This window comes from Dermacentor silvarum, chromosome 9, assembly GCF_013339745.2.
Source record: "Dermacentor silvarum isolate Dsil-2018 chromosome 9, BIME_Dsil_1.4, whole genome shotgun sequence".
Classification (NCBI taxonomy): Eukaryota; Metazoa; Arthropoda; class Arachnida; order Ixodida; family Ixodidae; genus Dermacentor; species Dermacentor silvarum.
The window spans coordinates 52,928,367-52,953,165 of NC_051162.1; the positions used below are offsets into that span (position 1 = coordinate 52,928,367).

The 24,799-nt window shown below is 43.0% G+C and overlaps 2 protein-coding genes across 9 annotated transcripts in view; one reads left to right on the plus strand and one right to left on the minus strand.

The window, feature by feature from the left end:
• The window catches only part of LOC119465248 (E3 ubiquitin-protein ligase Mdm2), a 120,834-nt gene extending 102,239 nt beyond the window's left edge, over positions 1-18,595 (minus strand). For both annotated transcript variants that reach the window (XM_049656505.1, XM_049656504.1), the window contains exons 1-4: positions 18,488-18,595; positions 10,861-10,894; positions 6,835-6,912; positions 3,149-3,282 (exon numbers count right to left, since the gene is read on the minus strand). In XM_049656505.1, the coding sequence (XP_049512462.1) occupies positions 3,149-3,282; positions 6,835-6,912; positions 10,861-10,884 (236 nt within the window). In that variant the 5' untranslated portion in view covers positions 10,885-10,894; positions 18,488-18,595. The remainder of the gene's footprint in view (positions 1-3,148; positions 3,283-6,834; positions 6,913-10,860; positions 10,895-18,487) is intronic.
• LOC119465250 (probable transaldolase) overlaps positions 1-24,799 on the plus strand; it is a 97,977-nt gene that overhangs the window by 40,584 nt on the left and 32,594 nt on the right. Inside the window, exon 1 of one of the 7 annotated variants that reach the window (XM_037726048.2) lies at positions 22,243-22,427. The exons of the other annotated variants lie outside the window; for them this stretch is intronic. Coding sequence (XP_037581976.1) covers positions 22,328-22,427 — 100 coding nt within the window. The 5' untranslated portion in view covers positions 22,243-22,327. Of the gene's footprint in view, positions 1-22,242; positions 22,428-24,799 lie in introns of those variants that run through there. 7 annotated transcript variants of the gene reach the window in all.

A 24,799-nucleotide genomic window follows, 5' to 3' on the forward strand; every position in this document is an offset into this window, starting at 1 on the left:
TTTTCAAAACGTCATTTTTCCCGTCGTCCCTGAGGAAAAAAGCACAGGGGAAAAAAATACGACGAGTGGATTGCAAAAGTTCATTTCAAACACAAGGATCTACCAGATTTTTTTTTTCTCTTTTTTTTCTTTTCTTTTCAAAGTCTCAAGACGTGTGCAAGCAACACGAAAGGTGCCAGATTGGTCAATACTCGCCTGCTCCAGGAATGATGCAGCAAGTGTGGCAAGTCTATTACGGTTATGCGATTTCAAACAGGTTTTATACAACACATGTTATGTAAACATACTGACAGTCCTTCTGCTGACTCATCGCTTAAACAGCTCCGTCAAAATGGCATCAATGAACGCAAGACTAACCAGCTGTGTCCACACACAGTACTGCCTATAATAGACATTGCTCCACAACAGTTAAGCACGTTTTTTAACTGCCATTACCAGTCTGGCACCTGTCCTGTTGCAAGCCCCGTCACAATGTGCCGCCATCACGTCAGCATTCTTAAAAGGCCTCATAAAAAAGTCCATCACGCCCACCAAGATCCTGTCATAGTTCAAAAGTGCATGCTTTAAGGTGTAAGCAAGACAGACCTTGAATTTCATGTCCCATTTTGAGATTAAAGTAGTTCTATGCAAGCCCACAGTGTTACGCTGTCAATGATTCATAGTATTTCATGTCGTGGCATCAAAAACGCTGACGTGACTTGGGCAACGTATGAAACACCAACAAGAGCAAGAAATGAGAAAGCACTGAGAGCGATACAAACCTGTTGCAGTACTGAAAACGAAACGCTCAAGCAGTGCACGTCAAAGCTCACCTCGTTTGCCACATCTTGATTAGTCAGGAATTAACGTAACCATCACATCATGAACCATGCAAGGATTAAGCTAATGCACCTGCCGACAGTTTCATCAAAGCTTGCTTAAATCCTTAGTATGCCAAACAGCAGTGTAAGCAAAAACTAACAAGAAAGGAAACATTACACAAGTAGTCAGATCTTTCTACAACAAGCTATCAGTACATGGTAAAATTTATGTACAAACCGCATGAATGATTTAACATGATGAAATTGTTGGTCAGTTATTATATCGAATTGCTTACTACTAGTATATATAAAAGCTTTCGTACATTTTTTCTATGTGTGCGAGTTCACGTAAATGGCATTTATCAAGTACCCAAAGCTTACTTTTATTATTATCAAACTACTTGCAATAGTATTACCTGAAGTGTATGCCACTGCTATGGCTTTCTTATCAACCACAACCTAACAAACACGAAACCCTATCGCAAACTCTATGTTTAAAGTTCTGGGGTACTGACTGTATCAGCAAGCTGTGCATTTCATTTTGATCACTTCAGCTCTTTTGCTTGACAACAGTAATACAGTATCTGCAAGAAGCAGCATGGCAAGATAAACATTATCAAGAAAAGACAGGAACTTGACAAGCTCTGTCATTTAAACTTTGAGGATTCACTTAGTAACAAGAAAGATTAATTAAGCTGGTTGATTCTGTATGATTCTGCACGACTTTCGAAGTTGAGATGCGAGTCTGGTTTTTTTTCAGCATTGCTATTGTACAAGCACAATAATTTGTGCGTGTATGACGAGTGAAGATGTGGCAAACGAAAGTGCAAAAACAAGTTGCATTTATCTCAATATAACCAAAGTGACCCACTTTTGGTTGCTGCATACTGTACGCACCAGACCTGCACATTTTCTGTTAGACAATTCTACAAACTCCTTTTCTTTTACGAGTTACACATAAGTAAAAAAAATAGCATATAATCGTCTTTTCTGGTCATTCATCAAATGATTTCTTGCATTGCAATCACAGTGTGGTGTAGCCCTTGTGCAACAAGAAAGTTATCTTTGCATTGTTGTGTTCTAATTTCTTTGTGACCAACAAGTGCAACCTTCCGTCAAACAATGTTTAGTTGTAATGGCTGCTCTACATTAATTACTAAGTCATCCTGCCATACTGTCCAAGATTACATTTTTATTCCGTTAATTCTTTTATTAAATCGTTCATTAGTTTCCTGCAGCACCTGTGCGAAATTACTGCAAATGAGTGAATACGGTACAGAATAAAAGCATGGTCCAAAAAAGGTTCCCTCGTAATAAGAGTGTTTAGGTGCAGCATGATCTGTGATCCACAGCACGTTGTGGAGCCTATCAAATGAAAGGACCACAGATCATGCGCCGCTACAAAGAAACACCTTAAGATACATTCGGTGGATTACACAGAATCACAGGATTACAATTTGCGCAGCTATTACAGCGCAAGAAATTGTGTGCGTGTGTGTGTGTGTTGACAAGACAGCCTTCCTAAAACACTACAGAACTTTAGCAGGTCAGGAGAGAACACAGCAACAACCAAAAGAGAAAAAAATGCATGCAGATCTCCCAAAGCCTTGTCAATCCAGCCCAACAGCACTGCCACAAATGATTGGTCATAATTACAGAGGAACACGGATGGCTTCAAAGGGCCTGTCTTCAGCATTAAGACATTGAGCTAATCAGTGATCCCTAATGCATAATAATAGGGCAAGGTCATTAACATTCTTTTATCCTGATTTTTTTTCCTTTGACATAGACAAAATAATCATGAAACTGTTTTGCAATAGTAGAATTTTGCTTGACATGCTTGATCAAGGTCACCAAGCAACATGTTAATTCCTACAGTCAAGTGCAGCTCAATTCTTTTTGCATCCTTAATTCCTAATACACTCCATTCCCCATAACGAAAAAAAAAAGCACACTGCCTCTCTGTTAGTGCGGCCCACAGTAAGAAAGCAACTGCACTGTGCTAATACAATTTAAATGAAAAACAAACAATGCACTACTTGCATATCCTCCACGGCTTTGCCTGCTAAGTATGAAACTAAGTACACTTGTCAATTGCCTAAGCACTGTATTTCTATAATAAGTACACCATGGCTCAAACTTGCCTTACAGGGCTAAGAATCCAAGTGGGCGGCTCGGTATCCGCACTGCATATATTCTTTTACAAAATTAATTATATTTTCTACCTTGCTTCAAGGCCAACCCCGCCGTGACACTGCTGTTGGGTCAGACACGGCAACACAGCGGTTACGACAAAGATAAGATACAAATGACAGAGGCCCACCCCGCCACAGGAGAGGCCCACTTACATGACTTCGTTGACTAGAAAACGTTCCACACCAAACACCTTGCCCAGTGGGTCCTGGCCACAGACGATCATGGTTGGCAACTTGGCATCAGTGAGCCTCCGCTCCATGACATACGCTTTCAAAAGGTCTATTATCTGCATGAGAGGCACACGCATCTTTAATCACAAAGTGTCAAGAAGAAAAAACGATCAAGCAGGCTTTGCCCTGCATAAATGGACTGAGATTAAGAGGCTCATTAAAGAACACTGATGGTGTTGTAAATCTCAAGGCTGTGAAGCAGGCTGCAAACCTAGGCAAAAAAAATTTGCCTGTTTTTCAGCCGCAATCCTCTCTCCCAAGCTCTTTATGGCTGATACCCTATAGCTGATCAGATATTTGCTTTGGCTAAGACGGTCGGGCCATTTTTAGAAGTACTTACACATTACAGTGAGTGTGGTGACAGTAATATAGTTGTACCCTATTTTTAAGACTAAACATCGATGGGCACTACGTTGGCAACAGTGTAAAGTATTTTCAAATCGACTATAGCATCAAGTGTGCTTGTCTTCATGATGGAGACCACTTCAACACCACTTATCAGAGAATTCAAAGAAAGTATATACACAGTTTTTAAGGCAGGCCCGAATTTTTTATGTTTTTTCTGTAACCCAAGGGCACTCCACATTTTCAAGGTGTACAATGTCTTTTAATAGAAAACAATGAAAGAATTAGATCTGAAATGTACCACATTTTGCTCGTAGCGCCATTTTATTTAGTTAGTCCACCAATTCAGCACAATAGCACCATAACATAATCCAGCGCATTACAAGCTTTCCAAGTATTACCAAAAGATCCTTGATAATTACATCATAAAAGCTTTGTCACTAGGAATACAAGACCTTCCAACAAAGTAAACGAAACTTTGCCAGTCACATGACAACTGCAGGCAACTATGCTTTCAAATTATCAAGTAGCAACTTTATGAAACTCTGCTGCTGGTGCTTTCAAATGCTTCCATACAATCTCAGTATTAAAATGTAATCATGATTATGAATGCAAATCATTGTTTCAATGCAAGTCTAGCAGCTACTTACTATTTATACAAAAGTCATACAAACCTTTGTGCAAGTCATCACTTTCTTTGTGCATGTGTCTTACACAATTTAAAAGTACCTCACAGAGAAACACAAATTAAGTTGAAACTAGTATATTAGTGCTGCATAACTCTATGCATATACATATACTTTTACCATATTGAATTTCACGGCCAAACGAATCCACCATTCATGACATTTTCACGCATTTAGTCATTTTCGCAGAGGAAAGTTATCAAAAGAGGCCACGTGAATTGTCGGTGCTGAAGTTGGTGTCAAGCAGACAAGGAAAAGTTAGAGACGCAGACAATGCTGGTGATAAGCCTTTGCTTACACTTCAATGGAACGCGATTCTCAGTCGACAATTCACTGGGCTTAAGCGGATGCAGTCTTGGAGTGATGGTGCAAGAATTTCCATATAATGTTGCCACCTGTCAATCATTTTCTCCCCTTTCTCGTTTACCAAGCCTCAAACCACAGCATGCTAATGCTGGCATAATTACAGTTACAAAATCTTGTGTGCTAACAACCTTCAACTAGATCTTTTCTAACTAAACAGCAACAACAGAGAGTTCTAGCGTGTCCGCAAACTTCTTACCGTTTGCGGTTTATCAGGTTGCCAGGGAGATGTACGGCAGCAACAACGCTGGTAGCAATTTCTTGTGACGAAGAGTTTAACAAAAAAGCACACAAAGCTAACACTGCAGCGAGCTACCATATTCTACTTAACTGCTGGTGTAAAGCATTGGTAGCGACATAATCGTTAACGTGCTTCCCTTTAAAAATTTTCCTTCCAAAAAAAAAAAAACTTGCGCGTCACAAACATTTTTGAAACAAGTCATAGTGAGACAAAGAGCTTAGATTGAGGGAAGCGGAGAGTTCGCGTAGGTGAAGAAGTGAAGATCCGGAGGCTTGTGAACGTGGCCAGTTGAATTCATCGCGATACTGCGCAGAACATCGCGAAGAACTCAAAGCGTCACAAGGTGTCACTACTAGCTTTGCTGCTGCCACCCATGGCTACGGTAATCCAGTAAGCCGCAAACGGTAAGAAGTATGCGGACAAGCTAAAGATCTCGACTAACATATTTTTAAAGTATTTCTTAATTACTATCTTAAAGTATTCTTTAAGAACTCATTTGGCTTAAAAAAAGTAATTAAAACAATTAAATCTAGACCAGAGCACACGCTGTAAAACTTCACGATATCACGGCACACTGGTACTGGGACGTCAGGATAGTTCGACCACCCGCTCTTCGTTCCAACACTTCTTGTGGCTAACCAAGCTGACTCTCACACAAGTGTAACTAAGTTGGCCAACCGTCTCGAAAACAACATGCTGATGTTTCTGTCTGGTTGCAATAGCTGCGATACAGTTTGCAGAGCGAATCCACATTTTGTAAGCTCAAAATGTGTGCACCGACAGTCACAGTCTGCATTAGCATTTCCCTGTGTTAAGAACTGAAATCAGGGCTGGTTAGTATTCTTAATCACTTTTACAGTCAAAGTACTATAAGAGGCAGGCAAAGACAACTAATTGTTGCAACTAATAAGACCTTAATGACAAATGAGCTTGTGTGTATACATGCATTTGCGCATATCAGTCCATGCGATATGTACACATGCGCTTTTTAGGTTGTAAGCACTGGATTCATTGAAGAACAGGAAAAATGTGCTAAATTCCTTTTTCTGGAAAAATGTGCTAAAAAATGACATAAACATTAGAATGAAACTGCATAGCGACAAGCTAGTGTAACTGTAAATAAAAATGCCTGCAATCCAATCCAATCCAATCTACACAGGCATTAAACAGCAACGATTAGTAATATCCGGTCCACACTGGCTGTTTTGTAACAATTTTCCTTTTTCCAAATGAGAACAAATCACCATTACTCTCGCTTTTACCATGAAAAACTGATGACTGAACTACCAAGGACAATGCATTTATCAATTCTCAAAGTATGAAAAGCCGCATGCTTGTCACAATCAAGGGCACATTAGAATTGAGCAAATACGGCAACACAGGATGCAACGTTTTAACAGCATTCATTCGTCAAAATAAGGGTGAATTCTCACTAGCACATCATTTTCCTTTAATGCAGGCACGTGGTCATAGACACATATCAAAGCACCTTATTTTTATGTCTACGACATCACAAACCTGTCATTCAAAAAAAAAAAAAAGTGATAGCAGACAATTGCAATCAGATTGAGAAGGTCAGACTCTGGCCACGCTTTTTTAACCCTTGTTAGTTTATTTGCACATGCCGACTTTTAACAGGCGAACGTAACATGGGTTACGAGAGATCTATCAGAATGGTGGGCTCGAGAGTTAGAATATTGGGGGTTATTCACCATGCACCTAAGGTTCATTACATGAGCAGCTTTGCATTGCCAATCAGAAATGAAGCTCCTTGGGCCAGAAATCCAGCACAGAACAGCATAGCTATCTTGCCTGCTGTTTCAATATGAGTTCCACATGCAATCGAACAATTCACACATCGTAAGCTGGAATCCTGCCACAACTATTTGGGCATTCCAAAAAAATGACCATTTTGAATGTATTTTCAACAATGAAAACAAAAAAAAAGGTGAATGATGGAACTGAAAACTCACCTGTGGGAAAGTAAAGGGCCCCGGCTTAGCCCCCACTGTTTTAAGGCACTCCATGAGTCCATCCTTTGGTATGAAGAGCTATTCACACAGTGGAGCGAATTCACACGGTCAGACGGGCACAAGACACACGCACACACACACACACACAAGAAAAACGTGTCCTAACACAGTTGACGTGTGATGTAGTCAAGCTAAGAGCTTTAAGGGACACTAAAGACAAACACAAAAGTCAGGCTGAGCCAGTACATTACACAAATGTTAGAAATTGCAATAGAAGATACGCAAAACGTGCAAGTGCGCTTCTAGGGCTACCATAGTAAGGTGTCAACATGCAGGCTGGTGACATCAATCCTATCGCCCTACGTTGCGTGCATTGTCTGAACTATTAAAACGCATTTCTGACCTTTAACAGTGCTACTAGTGGGAATGCGACCATCATGGTTGGGGCAAGGTGTAGGAAAACCCGGTTGCGGAATTTTGCCTATCGTCCCTATTTCCTTCAACAAGCAGCTTCCCAATTTTGTAGCTACTCTTTGCATGCCATTCTTCTCGCAGCTTCCCCGTTTTGACAGTTTGAACCATTTATGGCAAACTCTCTCTATCCTGCTTTTGACCTCCTGCTTCATTCAGGGCTGCTGCCATGCCCGTGTGCGAGCATTTGAAACAGCGGCAGGCTGTTTCCCACTGCCTTGAGGACACAGTACTTCCGTTTCAAGCATAGCAGGCAGAGCTGTGAAGGCTAAAGAGACTTATCCCACTGTTTGCATTTGCAACCCTAAACATAGTGGGTCACATAGGAAAAGGTACACAGGTATGTGTCCTACAATTCAATGCATGCTTAAGTCTCTTACTTTTAAAGCCACAAAACATGACAGAATGTTTACGTGGAAGGCATTGCACATCTGAATCTGTGTGCCACCAAGCAAGCATAGTGACACATCTTTGTGAGCAGCGGCCATAGCACACCACTAGCGCTCGCGGTCATAACTTTGTACGTTGGATACGGTAAGCACAAAGGAACACAAATAAAATGCAATTTGACATAACCTCCCATTCCACAAGTTGCAATCGTGATATGTGATGTAGTTCTGTAGAAAGTGACGCAGATCAATAACTGCACTGCGAAACGTGCAAAGTGAAACTTTTATGGCCGCACTAATCGCGTACGCATCTGCAGCATTGCCTGCCAAGTATGAAACAGGAGCATATGAATTTTGACCTGCTGTCCTGGAGCCATGGGGCAATGACTGAGGCCAGGATAATGTAACAATTCTATTTTGATGCTATTACTTGTGCTTTGTCAGTGGTCAAAGTGGTGCTTCACTCACTATCACTGGAATCGACCAGCCATGAACAGATGGCAACAACGGAATGGAATCGAGCAAAAGGAATCCCTATGTTATACCAGCCTAATTGAATAAGGTTGCTGTTTTTGTTCCTCCTCTCAGATGTTCATATTTTCCTCATAGTGCCATCGCCAGCCATACGCCTACTTTTGCGTTGAGTCATCACACATTAGCCTTATGCTTCAGGTCACTTGATGCCGGGGTAATGTCTGTAAAACAAGCTCCTAATTTCAAATGTGGCGACAAGATCATCAGCCACAATACTTTGTCATTTCTCTCATTCACCTGAGCACTGTTCTTTTTAAAACCGGGGCATTAGAATAAAATCACAGGACGCAAACCTAAATCATCTCAGCCTGAATCACAGATTACTTTAGTGTCCCAAATAGTGCCCTATGTCGGGAATGTAGACACAATGCCCTAAAAATTTCCATTCCCACTAAAAACTGACCACACTGAAGCATGCAATCAAAGCAACGTAAATGCTACTTGCCTCCACCAACTTGACAAGCGTGGTTGTAGGTTTTGACACATACTTTCAAATGCGTACTAATGTTGACAACGTTCTTGTGGAGCTTTGCCAACAGTAGCACCCACGATAAGTATGCTTGTATCAAAACCTGCCATAAACACCCTTTTATTATTAATGTTAATTACTAGTAAATGGGCACTGCAGGTATACTGCTTACATGAAAGATCAAACAATGAAACAACACACTAATGGCAAGCATGCAATTAACACAACATATTGCATGCAAGAGTGAGTAAAAGATTAGGTGAGAGCCTTTTTTATGAAATGCTTACTAAAGTAACAACACCTTAGAAGCTAAAAGCTAATTAAAACTTAACAAAAATAAGTAGTGAAGCAAATGACTGAGTAAATCCCAGACCACATGTACGCTTGCCAACGCGCACAAGCTCACATCTGCGTGCTTTACGCTTGCCAGGCGTCTCAAAGAATGGCAATTGGCATCTACAAGAGATGCTAGCCAGGGTGCACTCCTGATATGGTGGCTAGGCGCCTTGGCAGACATTGCCCCATACTGAGCTATTCATAGCGTTTCAAAATGCGCAATCTGGATTTGGCTACTATCCGTCGGTGGAGCTGGTGCAGGGCAAAGCCACTCCACACCATTTAGAGCAGCCAGACTAGCACACGAGCCCGAACTCCGATCTGGTCGTGCAAATAGCAAATATTGTGCTGTACACACAACATTGCTCCAAGCGAGTGGCGCTGCGCGCCAGCCCAAATGGCCACATCTGTCTGTACAGATATTCACATCGCACTTCGACACGTACAAGCTGTCCCGCACCGTCTGCACATGTGTAGGCACGCAGACGCGAGTTTGTGCGTGCCGCAAACATACGTGTGGTTTGGCCTTAGGTGCTAATTAACTAAAAATGTCTACAAGGTGACATAAGACATCAAGCATGGTTTGCTGAAAGAAAAAAATAGTATTCGCATGTGCAAGTTACATGTGGCAGTGCAAGCTTATTGCACGTATTTCAGTGCTTCAGAAGAGCAAGTGCAGCACTGCGCTTTAACAATGACTTCAGAAAACGAGATAACACTAATCAGTTGTGCCCTAGGCAGTAACATAGTTGTACGCAGTGCTAAAACGCAAGGATTGGCTGCCGTAGCACACAGGATAGCATGTGGCACTCTACATGGTGCTCACACCTAGTTCTCCTAAGCGTCCCGATTACACTGCCATGTAAAAATAAGCAGGACGTCCGCGGTGTGTGCAGATTGGTGTGCCTTAGTGTCAGTTAGAGGTGTAGCAGCTACACAGTAAGTCCTATTGGTGGACATAGAAATGCCTCAACCACCACAGCAGCTAATGTACTCCAATAATGGTTCATAAGAAGATTGATCCGTCAGACTTACTGCAGTAGTGTTGTGAAGAGATTGCCAGCAATAAAAAACAGCAACGTAATCAGGTACTTAGTAAGGTGGTTTCTCCAGGTCCTTCCTCATATATTTCCATCGTAGTCACCAGACAGCCATCAAGGGCTCCGAAAAAAATCTCTACAACTTCAATTTACTAGTGACTACATCAATTTCGTAATCCTTTTTATTTATATGTGGCCTTACAAGATATATGTGGCCTTACAAGAACGTACCACTACTACAAAGACTTAGAACAGCAATTAGGAAGCACCTCGCCCACTGTCTAACTATTAGGCAACCTATGGTACAATATTGTGAGCACATCGTTTCATGTAAGTTTCCCCAGAAGTGATACTTTTTCAAATGTCAATTGTGCCTGCATAGTCAAATAAATAAAAACATAGTAAAAGAGGTAAATAACCATAGGTGCGATCTTGTAACAGTTCGCTGACGAAGGTGCAACTCCAACCAATCACTTGAGGGCAAGCAAACGGTTCGCTTTCCGAACTGTTATAAGATCGCACGCCACGTTTGCAAAACAGTTCGTTGATGGTTTGCAAGCATGCGCACCACGAGACAACTGATAGCAGAAGCGTCAAGCAAGGTGCAATTCTAAGTTTCGAAGTAGAGTGCTGTCACGAGAAGTCGGAGCGTAAAAGTGGACCCAAACGCCAGTCAAAAGCAAACCGTGAGGGGGGTGTCAAAGACCATCGAAAAGCAAGTAAGTATGGAAAAGGGAAAGGCAAGAGCCAATTGGGGAATCAGCGTACTCGTCTTCCCTTTTCTTACCTGTTCAATCGACACACGGCTCATGCTTTACTACCTGCAAGAGTACACAACACACACGCACATACAGACAAGAGTGGTAATGGACCAAATTCATGGGGAGGAAAGAAGAGACTTGAACCCATTGGTGAAAATCGTGGGAACAAAAAAAAAAAAGATATGCCAGCATAGCAAATTTTACACCTTTTGTTTCTTATTTGTCTTTATCTTTTTTTTTCTGTTTGATAAGTTTATGCGAGAACAACTTGCACGGAGCATTTTAACTGCAGTTAAAAGTTGATCATGATTAAGGCGGGAATGCCAAACCTCTAAAGCATCAAGCTGACGATGTCGGAAGTACCTCAGGGCTACGGTGTGCTCTGTCAACAATTCTGTGTTAGCCTGGTTCATGAGGAACATTTGGGCAACAACCAAGAGAGGTGTTTGAAGGCTGTGTGTGTGGGGGGGAGGGGGAGAAGAACTGTGACAAAGTTTGACTGTGTTTAAATTTGTTTGAAATCAGAAGCCCACACTATCGAAGCAATCATGGCAAACCTCAACCTTCAAATGTTTAAAGCAGTCGAAGTGATATCCGCGCGCCACAGGCACAGAAAATGGCATTCAGTAGTTAAGGCCTTAAGTTCCTGGATGACATTTTTTACGGCAGAGCTGCCCCACGTCCAAATTTAATGACATTCGACCCGATGATGTCGATAACAGTGTCTTCTGAAGTGAGCAATTTTAGGGTTACAATAAAAAGATGCATTTACAACAAACATGCATTTACAAGTATAATCTGTCTTCAAGGCTAGTCAAATGTCGAAATAGGCATACTATGGTGCCGCTAGCTTTAGTTTGTTGCTGTCTTATACAACATTGCAACCGACCATAGCAACGTAGGCCATTGCAAGTCAAATCCGAAGCCCAAAGTCAAAATGGCACTTGGGCCGTCGAGGCCCGTTCCAATGCTGACCTGAGCAAATCACTTCGTACAACTCCTTGCAGGAGCGTTGTAGTTGAAGGTTAAGTATAAATTATTTTTGACGTGGTAGAGACTGTTTCCAACAGTTCAATTATACTTCCCTGAGCAAGGTATGGCATCGAGAGCATGCATTTCTCAGTCGAATGAGTTCTGGCGAACGCCTTCGGTGACAAACGGCATTAAGGCAAACGCCACTTAATTTGCACGTGTGGCACCATGCGAATGACATTAAATATTAAGTCATTAGGAAGTTAATGCCATTTTCTGTGCCCGTGTGGCACGGGTATGAATGTGTACTACACAATATATAGCATATTTTTACTTATCTGGTTCATACAATGTTGAATGGACTCAAGGGGAGTGAATGTTTTAGACCTTTTCCTCTACAACTGTACTGTCGCAGCGAAAACACAAATCCGGATAAACCGTGCTTTGATCCAAGTCTGCCTTGCGCTGGTGTCAGCTGATGTGTTAGTGTATGAGGTGTCGTAGGCTAGTGCAGGAGATATCTTCAGGACGGGTGCTCTAGGGTGTTTCCGACATTGTCGAGCATAGCAGAGCACTTCCCTGGGGTGCAAGAGTCTCTAAGTGCAATTGAGTTTTAATTTCGACTCAAAACGCTCCATGCAAGCCGTCCCAGGTGTCTAAAAAACAACAAGCAGAGCCATAATTTTACATGGCATGCAAGTCAGAGGAATGAAAGTTTGCAAAAATTCAATGAATATCTCTGTGTTTGCACTGCACAATGACAGGCAAGTCTGCAAATGAAAAGGATAACTTGCACTGGTTAGCAAGTTTAGTAACTGCGACAAGCTTGATCAGCTGAAAATTAAAACAATTTGCATATAGTGCAGCTTTTAAATCTTACAGGTTTCTGTTAAAATGCAAATTCTAACGACAAAAAAATGTTTAGCCATTGGCAGTTTTCCCATAACGAAGCAGATGGCTTAAACGCTATTAAAATACAACTCCTGCGAGATTATCAAAGCGAGCAAACTTGCATTCCTGCTGAAAACACGCCAACTTGATCGATTTTCATCAAACTGCTTTGCTTGCTTTTTTTGTGCGCATAATTTTCCCACACGTACAAATAAAAAGCCTTTTTTTTTTTTCTTTAACAGAACTTAATGTTTAAACCGGACCACTTTTTTTCCGGTTTCTTTCTGCTTTAAGCAGCTAAATCCAATACCATTTTTGGTGTTATACTTAAAGAGGAACCTGCAACAGTTTTCTTAAGGGTAGAATTCAGCCATGCAATTCTCACCCACTGTGAGAATTGACTGCAAAGAATATGCAAAAATTCATAAGTCAAACTAACTTTAACATTAAAGAGAGACAAGACCTCCTCTTTCCATTACTATCATTACAGTACCACAGTTATCTGTGGTTAACAGGTCTAGTCATTCTACTGGAAGGCAGTGATTTAGAAATATCAGAATGGGAAAGGAATTCTGAGGCCAAGTTCAAGCTCGGGAACTACAACACGTAGCTTTTTATTAAAGCTGTGCCCAGCTGACTCCTTACGATAACATGCACTCAATCAATCTTGTCTCGATAGCTCATCCCGTTATGAAAATTGTTGCAGGGTTACTTTAAACAAATGCATTCTTTTTTTTTCTCTTTTTTTCACACCAACACTTCCCACGTCTTTTCAGGTTCATGACCTCGTCCAGAGGGTACAATAGATGCACCTTATCTGGACTGACCTCTTGGTCCCCATGGCAGTGGTACCGAGTGAGGCCAGAGAGCCCTTAACGACCAAAACTCAGGCATTCGTACATCCAGCGTATGTGTATGCAGCAAATATTTCTGCGCCAATTACCGTACCAAATTCACAATGTCCCTAGTTAGACCACTTGCACTAGCGAAACTTATCAACACATAAAAGCCGACAGCTGTGAAAACCTCCACTTTGGGAGTAAGCTGAAGCCTGGAAGTAAGTTGACAGAATCCGACATTCACCTGTCACGCATTTCTAAATCTTCTGTACAGAGCTCAGAAACACTGATTCTGGCAACACTTTTGCAAATGTAACATGTTTCCCAATGCCTTACTACAGTGAAAACCACTCATACATGATAACTAATTTGTACTGGAACCACTTATTAGAGGAAGTGGCATCTGAAAGTTGTGCTTGTGGTATTCAAAATGACAGAATGGCGAGTTCTGGGGCTGCACTTTGCAAAAATCCTTCGAGCAGCAAGACTCGACATGACATTCATGTACCCCGTTTTCTCACATATAACCTGCATTTGCACATGCACACAAAGGCATGGCACACAAGCCACCATGGTGTTGGCCACCTCTTTTGCCTCGCCTAAACTTTTGCCTCGCCCAAAGTTTCACTACACCTTCGTGGCATTCTCATATGTAGCCATCGTGGCAAAAATGATCCACTCTGAACACTCTGTAATCCAGTACTTTGGCTTCCAACACCATTCAGCAATTACATGTCAGCATGCAAAACGTCTTTCCACGCAATAATGTAACGTTGGAGCCGAATTGTAAGGAATACAAACTGGTTTATCTAGTTCTAGAATATAGCGCTGCGCAATTTCCAACCTCCACTCATCTCTGACTTAAGTTTTAGACAATCCCTCACTCCAGTCTCCCAGCGTATATGAAGCTCTGCCCCATGGAGATAGATTGGCCCCATGAAGTAGGGCTGCATTTTGATCTCGATCGAAAACATACCAGACGTTCCCCAGTACAGCGTGATCGTGTTGAAATTACAGAGCGATAGCTCCCGACAATGAGTGGCAATGCTCAATTCACTTCAATAATGTGAGCATAAGCTACCTACATCAAGTATTTTAAGAAAACTGTGATGGTTGTTGGTTTGGCGAGTGACAGTTGTTGCAACACAAATGCTGGATGTGCCCACACTCTCACCATGCACACAAATCTTTTCCCAACAGTGGGAGCAGCAATTTTGACCATGCGCAACTTGTGCCCCCGAGTGGAGGAAAGGGGTAACAAATGCCCATTTCTCAAAAAAAGGGCGCAAACCAGACCACGAACTTCACAGGGATTTCATGTGAACCGCAGGTGCCCGTTACTGAAAGGCTAACGCTAGAGTGTGCGACCAGTTCCGTGTTCGTATACATTATTTTTGCTTTATGCATAGAAGATTTACTTCAACAAGCCCAAAACTGGACAATGTTGCAGTAAGAAGTTATGAGTGACACGTGCGTCAACCGTGGCCCTGCAGGACGCACCAATACAATAAGGAGCACCTAATGCCTGCTATTATGCGACCTCTGATGTCACTATTAATGCCTGCTAGGCAACTCTCCTGCCTAGGAATCCACCCATTTATGCTTCCTTGATTCGAGAGCAAAGAAACAAGAAACATTCGCTGCTCTAAATGCAAATCAGGTGTTCCCTTTTGTATCGGTCTCTAGTGTGCACCTACAAACGTCTGCAGATCCTTAATTTGTTTTTTTCTTTTTCTCTTGGCTCCATTCGTTTTGCACAGACCTACAGATGACACCGCACAGAACAGTCCACTGTTAAAGTGAACACATAAGATAAGCATTTTGGGACTGATCACAGTTTTGACGTCAAAAGGCTTCAACAACAATTTTATTTACTAATACAGGTCTACTTTACCTATTGTGTCACATTAAGCATTTCTATTTTTCCTATCCAAATCCGTCTACGGGTTATTTACTAATTATGCGTTCCCTTTAAGGGTGAATTGTACCTTCCGCGTGCGCACTTTAGCCTTTCTTATGCACAACAGCGCACAAGAACAAACAGAACTATCCAACTGCCTTTGATACTCCTCCAAGTTGTTGCCAAGTTTAAAAGGCTTTTAGAAGCAAGGATGCTTGTGCTCTCACAAAGAGGTTGTATTTGTGCACGCTTCCTCATGAATTCATTAGCGCCAAGAAGATGCCTCAACATCCTACTTACTTCAAAGAACTTTCCAACTACTGCAGCATAGTACGCTGATTTGCCTTTATTTTACAGTATCCCTCAAGTGACAGACCACCTAAAGCAATGTTCCTAACCTCAGAACCACACCACTACATATAACTGCAATCTTTGTCCTTATGTATAAACTGCAAACTTCATTCAAGGCTTACAAAGCGCCGATTCACAGAAATATACACTTTACTCATGTTACTTATTTCAGTGTCCATAAGAAATTATGATCCGATTTATACACAGCGATAATCCTAAGGAATTAAGCAATGATCACCATATAAGAACAGTAAATATGCACAGTCTTAAACATGTGCCTTAAGATGTTCAACTGCGATTTAAAAGTCCTTATGAGAATGGAATGCTAGGCAGGATGGTTTGGTAACATTGTTGAAAAAAATGTACAAAATTTGAACAGGACAGGAAAAGTTATGTCCCATCCAAATATTTATTTGCACGAACCCCTTTATATTTTTCACAAGTTTGCTAAAATTACACTGTAGCTAGCTACGAATCATGATGTAAATGTTTCAAGCAGACCCCATTGAGCCTTTGTGTATGCTTTTAACTTGTTTCCAAAAAATACCACAGCTGAAATGCAACAGCCGCCTGCTGTTACCCCAAAGTTGCGGGTGAGCTTATGAAACAGACATCGATGCTAGTAAAAAAAAAAAAAAAAAAGGAGTTCAGACCGCTAGACGAGCAAAGGTTCAAAGGAATGTGAGTTTCTTGACATAGCATTGATAGAAAACATACTGAAGTGATGTCGATGAGGTTGCTTCGTTTGAAGACAGCAAATTAGCACAGTGTTTCACACCAGTGCAATGCATGCCCATACATGCAGCCGCCGAGCTTCTATTAGTTAGTAGGACTAAATCCTGGCTAAGGGCTGCTAACCACTTTACTGCATAACTTGTATGTATCCTAATAAAAGAATGCACATCTACACAGACAAATGGGTAGGCATTAATGAAAAGTACAGTCGTGACTATTAATAAGAGATTCCTGTATGAAAGATTGAATGATTCAAAGAAAGCCGAGGCTTTCGTGAAGGCAGGTAACACACTTCAAACATGAGATGAATACTTTGGCGGTAGAAAAATCCTTTACGCAATTATTTTATTTGCTACCTTACATATTCATGACAAAATAAAATGGACACTGTTTAGCTGTTAGACTTACACACAAGCCTTGACTCAGTTGAACACAGACTCATCGACATGCTTAGTCATGTATGTACTTGTATATGTGGATGGCATTACTCAGGGGCACAGTAGCTACTCACTCTTTCACATCACTCCCCAATAATACTTCACTTACCATCACTGTAACTTGTGACACGGTACTCGACAGAAACAATCAAAATTTACATGATTGAGCATATGGCGTGCGAAAAATTTGTTGCGTGCACTGCCAGAAAACTACGTCAATGCAATCACTTTGCTCTTAACAAAATCTTGGGCATACGTTGAAAAAATGGCCGGAATGATTTACTGATCCGGCATCACCGAACTACGGTATGCAGGGCATCAAAGGGAAATTTAAAAAGAAATAATGAAAAACCGGACTACGGAAGCACCTTAGTGTAGTTGACACAACCTAGCATTTTCAATTCGACTCGCTTAGCGGGGCGCAAGCGAAGACTCCGTGCCCGAAATTGTAGTCACGAACTTTGACCAAACCGCCCCCCTACCTCCAAAAAAAGAAAAGCCATTAGCGGGGAGGTAGTAATTGACGCCCACATAGCGGCGTTAGTAGGTGCAACCCAATGGCCAAAAACGCTCGAAAAAAAATATTTTTTAATACCGTCACTGAAACTACGCCGATCGTGTACAAAAATCACGGCGACGTTTGAAACCGTTTCTGCACCACAGAAACGCGGCGTCATGGTAACCCGGCGACGCGCCGTCTACGACACCACGTGTTGCAAGCCACTACTAAAAAAAAAAGACCCGAACGCACTAGCACTAGGGCCAGGCGCGCCCCGTACTACCCATATTTCAAAGCAATTTTTTTTTTTTTTTTTTAAGTCCAAAAACTTACTTTTGCGACGACGAGCTCTAGCCGTGGGTGCCGGCGACGCGCTCCGGACGAAGTGTGACGAGATCGTTAACCGGCCGGCGGTGCGAGACAACGCTATTTACGTAGTGTTCTTGCCCGAACATGTCGGGGCGGGCAACGACGCGCTGGCATACAAGCGAGGGTTGGTCGCTTGCGTTGCAATTTCTTCCGCTCTAGTTTCCTCTATTGTCGCACGTAGCGTGATTCAGACCCGAGTGCGCCCGACATGCCCGGGCCACCGTCGGGCAAGCTTTTCTTTTTTCAAACGTTCGAACGTTCAAATTCAAATATTTAAACGCCGCATAGCACCACCCGCCCGATCGCTTATCAGCCCGCGCGACGCTAGCAGGAAGACCGGCTCGCCAACAACGTACAACGCGAAAAAGTGTTGTTTCCATGCCGCTTGTGTGCCGCGGACATATATTTGCCCGTTTTTCATGCTCGGTGCTGTTTGTCACACGTTTTCACGCGAAATATGCGACGAAAATTGCGACAAGGCGCGCCAAGCTAGCGCTTGTCGCGACCGGTCGAAGAACTCGGGGAAAAAATGCAGGTATACAGCTTCGAAAAGCACTAGTGTACATTTTGGTAGCATCGCCGCCGCTTGCGGCAACGCAGGGATGCAACGTCGATATCGTTGAAAACGTGCAATATGGTAAAACAACTTTTTTCGCTTACCAGCAAATATGCCGAACGGATTCAGGGAGGTGCTTTGTTTTTGTTGCGGTAGTGCAGGGCTCGGCCACCAGAGGTAACGTCGCATAAAGCAAACAACTTATGTAGGGTTGTCGCAAGAACTAGTAAAAACTTAAAATGGTGTTTTTAACTTGTTACAAGTATTATGTGTGATAAAACACTGCGCGAATTTTCAATAGAGGCCGGAATTTAACTGGTTGACAGTGTTTTTAGGCTTAAGTCGGTCGTACTTGAATGCAGCTTAGTGGGCCGATCAACGGGTGCCTGCTGAAGCTCCGAGTAATTATGGGCCGAGGGCGCTCCTAGCGACGTGGGCGTTCGCTTGTGCGTGTAGTACTCGTACTTTATAAGTGTTCTCTGTGGATGTGCCTGAAGCGGCGCTTTTATTTAAAAAGGAAGGTCATTGTGGCATATATATGGTCCAGGCCCGTAAGTTTGAACCATTAATTTCCGTGCGTCATTTCTGTTGCTGTTGCTCATCAAAAGGATAACAAATGAGAAAGGTGCGCGTGCCTCTTCCAAAGGGGTTAAAAACCTCATTCAGGTTTCTGATGGTTGAGTTTGCGTACAACAGCCGCTTCGATAAAAGCTAATCTAGTAACGTCGTAAAGTTGGCTGCGATCGCAGGAGACCAATGGCGATCGAGGTAGCGTACCGTGAGTTCTGACGCACGTTACTGAATACGAAAAGTTCTCGTAAAATAAATATTGAATTAAAAAGAAGAAAAACTGTAACCAAAATTTCTTTTAATTTTAAAACCCAACATAAATAAATACTGTTGTCCATTATTTAGGGCGTTCTGGTGCCCGCCAGTATATTTGGCAATGCTTGCATCAAAAAAGGTGACTAATCCAAAAATAGGATAGTACCCTAGCTTTTAACAATAGCCCAGCGATAGGCCGCCATTGTGTTCACCCGGTCGTGGGAGTGATTAGGTAGCCAAATTGCTACGGTTGCCCGGGTCGTTCCAGCGCTTTGGGGGCGGGCGGATATCATTCATTCGACTCCTTGAAAAGACCACGGGTATCATCATCGGACACGTGAAAAATGAAAATAAACTGCGGCTTTCAAGTGAGAGAAATGCGTTATTGGATATGCACCCGTCATACACTTCAAAGAGCATCTTAATTTAGCACGAGAGAAGCATGCGTGCGACCATGGCGTAATGATTTAGAGCAATGGGCTGCTGTGCCGAGAGACAGAAGATCCAGCATCGATCCCACCATCGGTCACGCATTTCTTAATAGTATTACTATAGTGCCTAGAATATAGTATTACAGACTTCAGCCACTTTGGAGGTATCTAACGGAACACTCGAGGAGTGTTGAGAACGCCGGGCGTTCGCCCGCCCCCGCGGCTGTCTGCGGCGGGGGCAGAGTCTGCCCTCCCGGAATTTTCGCGGCTAAGATCGCGCGCTGTTGCGAACGCCGGCACGAAGCTTAATTCGGTCGCTGCTGCGGCTGCGCTGATTCACTCCAGCGTTTTCACACGGAGTTTCCGCGGTCATCTAGGGAGATGCGTTCATGTTTGCTTGTGTTTGTGCGTACGTGACACCATGCTTGTCAACTTAGTATGCCTATGTTTACAAGCTTATCCAGCCGATGAAACTACTATCTTTACTTCGTATAGCTGTCCACTAATTTGCTATCGCAATCGATGCTTTCGCCTTTCAGGCGAAACTGATACTTTTATTTTTGGTCATTAACGCACCCACAGTGCCATCAAGGCAGAGGAAGTGGTACGTAATAAAGCTAGTAATTTTGGGCACACTAATTTTATGCTCGTTCTTAGCACCCTGAAACATGGGGCCCAGAGGATATCCATTACATATAATTTCGGTTATTGCATTGTTCTGCGTGGCAGCCACATGTGATAGCAGTTGCCAGCCTGCTCCCCCCTTTTCCTATCCGGTCAAATGTATATGTTTTCAAATGAAATAATAATAATAATACCTGCGTTGATTGCAATATGCATACGTGGGCGCAAATATATATTCGAAGATGCCTAGCGAAAATAAATGCAGAGTGATGGTCAGGGGCACGTGGCCCGATGTGTGCCTCTCTCCTTGTAAATTTCTGCGTGCCGCAGGATATATAGCTGGCATATACACCATCGCAAGGTGTCTCCAGGGTAAGAGGAGTACGGCAGCGGCGTACAGATTGCGAAGTCGGCGTACGAAATATTCAGGCACGTTCACACTGAAGACGGAGTGCCAAAGCGGGCAAGCGCAAAGCGGGCAAAACTTCCTCGCCAGGCGGGTAAAGCGGGCTGAAAACGAGGCGGCGAGCCTGATCGCTGTTTCATGATCCTGGCGGAGGTCCCATTTAGAAACGTGCTCACCGCGATGTGAGGTGCAGAGCACTGGCAGCGTGCTTGCACAGGAGATCACGCTCTGCCTATGGTGCACACCAAGCAGCCAGACCAACCGGAGCAATCGTCAATACCACCTGCCCTATTTTATGCATCTCTGTATATGCCAACTGGACTCCGCCGAAGAGAGGCCACTCTGTTTTATCGCTTATGGCTAGGGGGGGGGGGGGGGGGGGCATTCACGAACCCTTATGCATTTCTCATTGGAATGGCTGACAGCGCTCTTTGCAATGCCTGTCTTTGCGAGGAGACGCTAGAACACATTCTATGCGACTGTCCTGAATATAATGTTCAGAGACAGTTCCTGGCGTCCGTTCTAGCGCACCTTGACAATAGACCAATGTCATGTTGAAACGATTCTCACATGTCGTCAACAAAAGACATCGCAGCTGAAGGCGACGAAGGGACTACTTAGGTTTTTGAGACGAACGGCCTTGGACAAGCGGCTGTGACAGTGATGTCACGTACCACGCAAGGATTGACGGACTGTGACTGACGATGTGTGTATGTGCTCTCTCTCTCCCCTCCCCATCTTTGATTCTCCCCCATCCCGTTCCCATATGTAGGGTAGCAAACCGTGGTTGTGCTAAACTGGCTAACCTCCCTGCCTTTCCTTCTCCACTCTTTCCTTCCTTGGGAAATAATTGCTATGAAAGCAATCGGTTTAAGGAATCCTTCCAACGAAAGAAATTCCATCGAATAAACAAGAATGCTTTAAATTACCGTGCTGTGATTTTTTTTTATCACACGGAGGCTACGAATGTTTTATGAGGTCCCGACAAATTCCTATCATCAAAATTTTGTGCTATACTGTTGTGGGCGACACATAGGAAGGCAAAATATACTCAAGCATGCTTTGGTCTCAACCATAGAACATTTCCCAGTGGCGCGCCAACACACACGCTCACTTCGATCGCAGCGCCGCCACAATTTCGACATTTTTTTGTCGTCGTGCACCCCAACCGAAACTATGAGACGCCGCGCGACGGCCAACTAAGTAAAAAAACCTCGTCAGTTTCGTTTTCAGTACCTTAATAAGACAATATTTTATTCTATAATTCTTCTAATAAATAAATTAACTTACTTAGCTGAACTATAAGTTGTTTAGAAGCAATTTAAGCAATCCTGACGACGCTTGAAAAACAGATTAAGTGCTATAGACTAAATGTGTGTAGTAGGAGTGCACGTACAGCCAAAAAGACTGTCGAGAGCCAATCATATTTTTTCAACTCCTGCGGTGCCACCAGTTTGTATGGGTGTTCTGTGGTGCCACTGCTATTGACCAATCGCAACGTAAGTTTTTGGTGCCATGAGGTTTACGCGAAGTAGCGCTACTAAGGTTTCTCTACAGTTATGCAACCATAGAAACGCTTGGCAGGGGGAAGAAGGAAGCCGTACGCACGCGTGCGTCGTCGTGGCCGTATAAAAACCCCGGGAACCCTGCAACTTGCTATGACTGGTGCTGACAGTATCAAGCGTCCGAAGATGGCTTCGTCTCTCGATCAGCTGAAGGAGATCACCACCGTAGTCGCCGACACGGGAGACTTCGAAGGTGCGTGATGCCTTCCCGCAATAGTGGCCGGTCGCCGAAGAAACTACGAAAAAAAAAAAGAGAAAGAAGTTATGACGACACCGCTGTACCACGTGCCCTCAATTTCCCTAGCATTTGCTGCAGTTGACCGGCCTGGTTGGTCGTTCGGAGTGGAGAGTGCCTCTAGTTTCCAAGCCCTATATGTTAAGCACAAATTTTTCGATGCACCGACATGTTGAAAGCGGTATTATAGGGTGATATTCACCCGATTGCGGTTCTGTCGTCAACGAATCGAACTCATTGGAAACGCTCCGCTGTTTCCTGCTGCAGAGTGATTGTAGCATCCGCCTTGGAAATTCCTGGCGGAAAAGCCTGTCTCCTGTTGCGGTGTCCTACCTCTACCTTTGCGGGTTGTTGGGCAGGTGGTCGCGATTCTTCTGTATTCGTCGCCTCCTTGAAACGCGGACATTTCAGCACTTATCAGTGGCTGTGATCCGTTGACCGGACGTCTAGCGGTCCCGAGAAAGATCCTAATCCTATCGGCCGGCTGTCCTTCAAGTTGCTAGTTTTGTAACGCCGAAGGAGACGTTGAAGCGGTGGTTTTGCTATCACTTATTTGCTTAACAAGTGGGTGTGGCCCCTCCCCTTTTTTGCACCGTACTTTAAACAGTTAAGTTTTTCCTGCTGGCATGGTTAACTAGCCCGGCGGTCGCAGTCTTTTTTTTTTTTTTTTTACTTTCGTTTGTAACTTGTTACGCCGAGACCGTTCACGTGAGAAGTTTCGAGCTCCTCAAACCCCATTGTACGTGACACAACACATATATTTTAGTGAAAGCAGTTTTTTTTCTGTTTTAAAATAATAATTAAGTGTCTTGACTTTAATTGTTTTATGGCGAGCCATCGGCGTTTAACCGACGACAACGAAGTGCCGCCAAGGCAGGCAGTTTTGCGCGCCACGCACTCGAGCCAAAGCTGGAACAAGGAACGAGTGGGCCAGCAGCGTTCAGTGATTTCGTCTGTGCTCGACCGACGAAGAAATAAATATGCGGGATATCGTAAACCACACGTCTTCCCACAAATGCACTTTTTTTTATTGCACTTTTAAAGCACCCTTCGAATTCCTCGTGCCTGTGTGGTTGGCGGAAAGTTCTTCATATTGGTTATCTTTTTCTTTATTAGTTACCCGTACAAATAGATTGTGCACCCTTGATACCGAGTTGTGTGGTGCCACGTCCGTAGCGTGATAGTTGGACTTTTATTTGGGTGGTCTGTTGCATCCTGTGTCACTGTGCACACTTTTACAGAAATTTAGTGTCAACTACTTCATTAATGCTTTAAAAACTTAACAGAGAGTGAGCTCAAAAGAAAGTGAAATTAACTACAAAAACAGACATTTGGTCGCTGAAAAAAATTTCTCTGAAATTGTGGTTTTTAGATGCCTCTGGGGGACTACTGCAGTGAATAAGGTGGTTTGTATAAAATGTGAAGCCGTTGCTAGTCTGAAAGAATAGGTGAAAATAATACTGGTGGAATTCGGTGTGGTGGTTAAGAAATGTAGGGGCTGGGTCAGGGGCGGTTACATTTGTTGTAAGACTCTGCAACAAAATATCTAGCAATGTCACTATCACATGGACAGTTTTGGCAACTGCTGAATGCTACAAAGATCTAGTGTTGATTGAAAATCATTGTTGCAATTTAAGTTGGCAGGTTTCACTGTATTAACAACTGTGATAACTAACAATAGTACTGCATGGCAGCGATGACATTGGACGAGTCCTAGATAGATGTCAGTTCGCTGTACCGGTCAGTGACCACTGAGCATGCCTGTGCTGACGGAAGAAAGCATTCGATTAGGGTCATTCAGGATCAGTTGTGTAAGTAATCTATTTTTCTTCAAATACTCAAGGCCCTACTCAGTCGAGCCCTTGCAGGAGTGGATATAGATAGAATGATTCATAAAATAATACACAGTGGTTCGAAGACATTTTTATGAGCCTTGTAAATGGGTCCGTGAAATGTGATGACAAAAATGATGCATGAAATGTTCCCTTGACAAAAGCTGCAAATTACAATTGTGGGTAACCAATTCACGAAGAATACAGATCACTTACACATTCACTTGTACAATACTTGAGTGTATTGGTTCTACAGATACTTTGATTCAATAACATAACACTGATTTACAGGAAAACACACAATAATAGTGAGAAGAGACTTGTCACTCTGCAAAGTTACCGCTGTGAATTCTCCCAAATGGAAATGTTGATGAATGTGTTGGCAGAGTGGCAATTAACTGCCTCTATGGTGCAATGAATTTCCAATGTCAAAAAGAATGGGCAAAAATGGTGCACCTACGGATGTTATTGCTTTCGGAATGGCATATCTTTTTCATT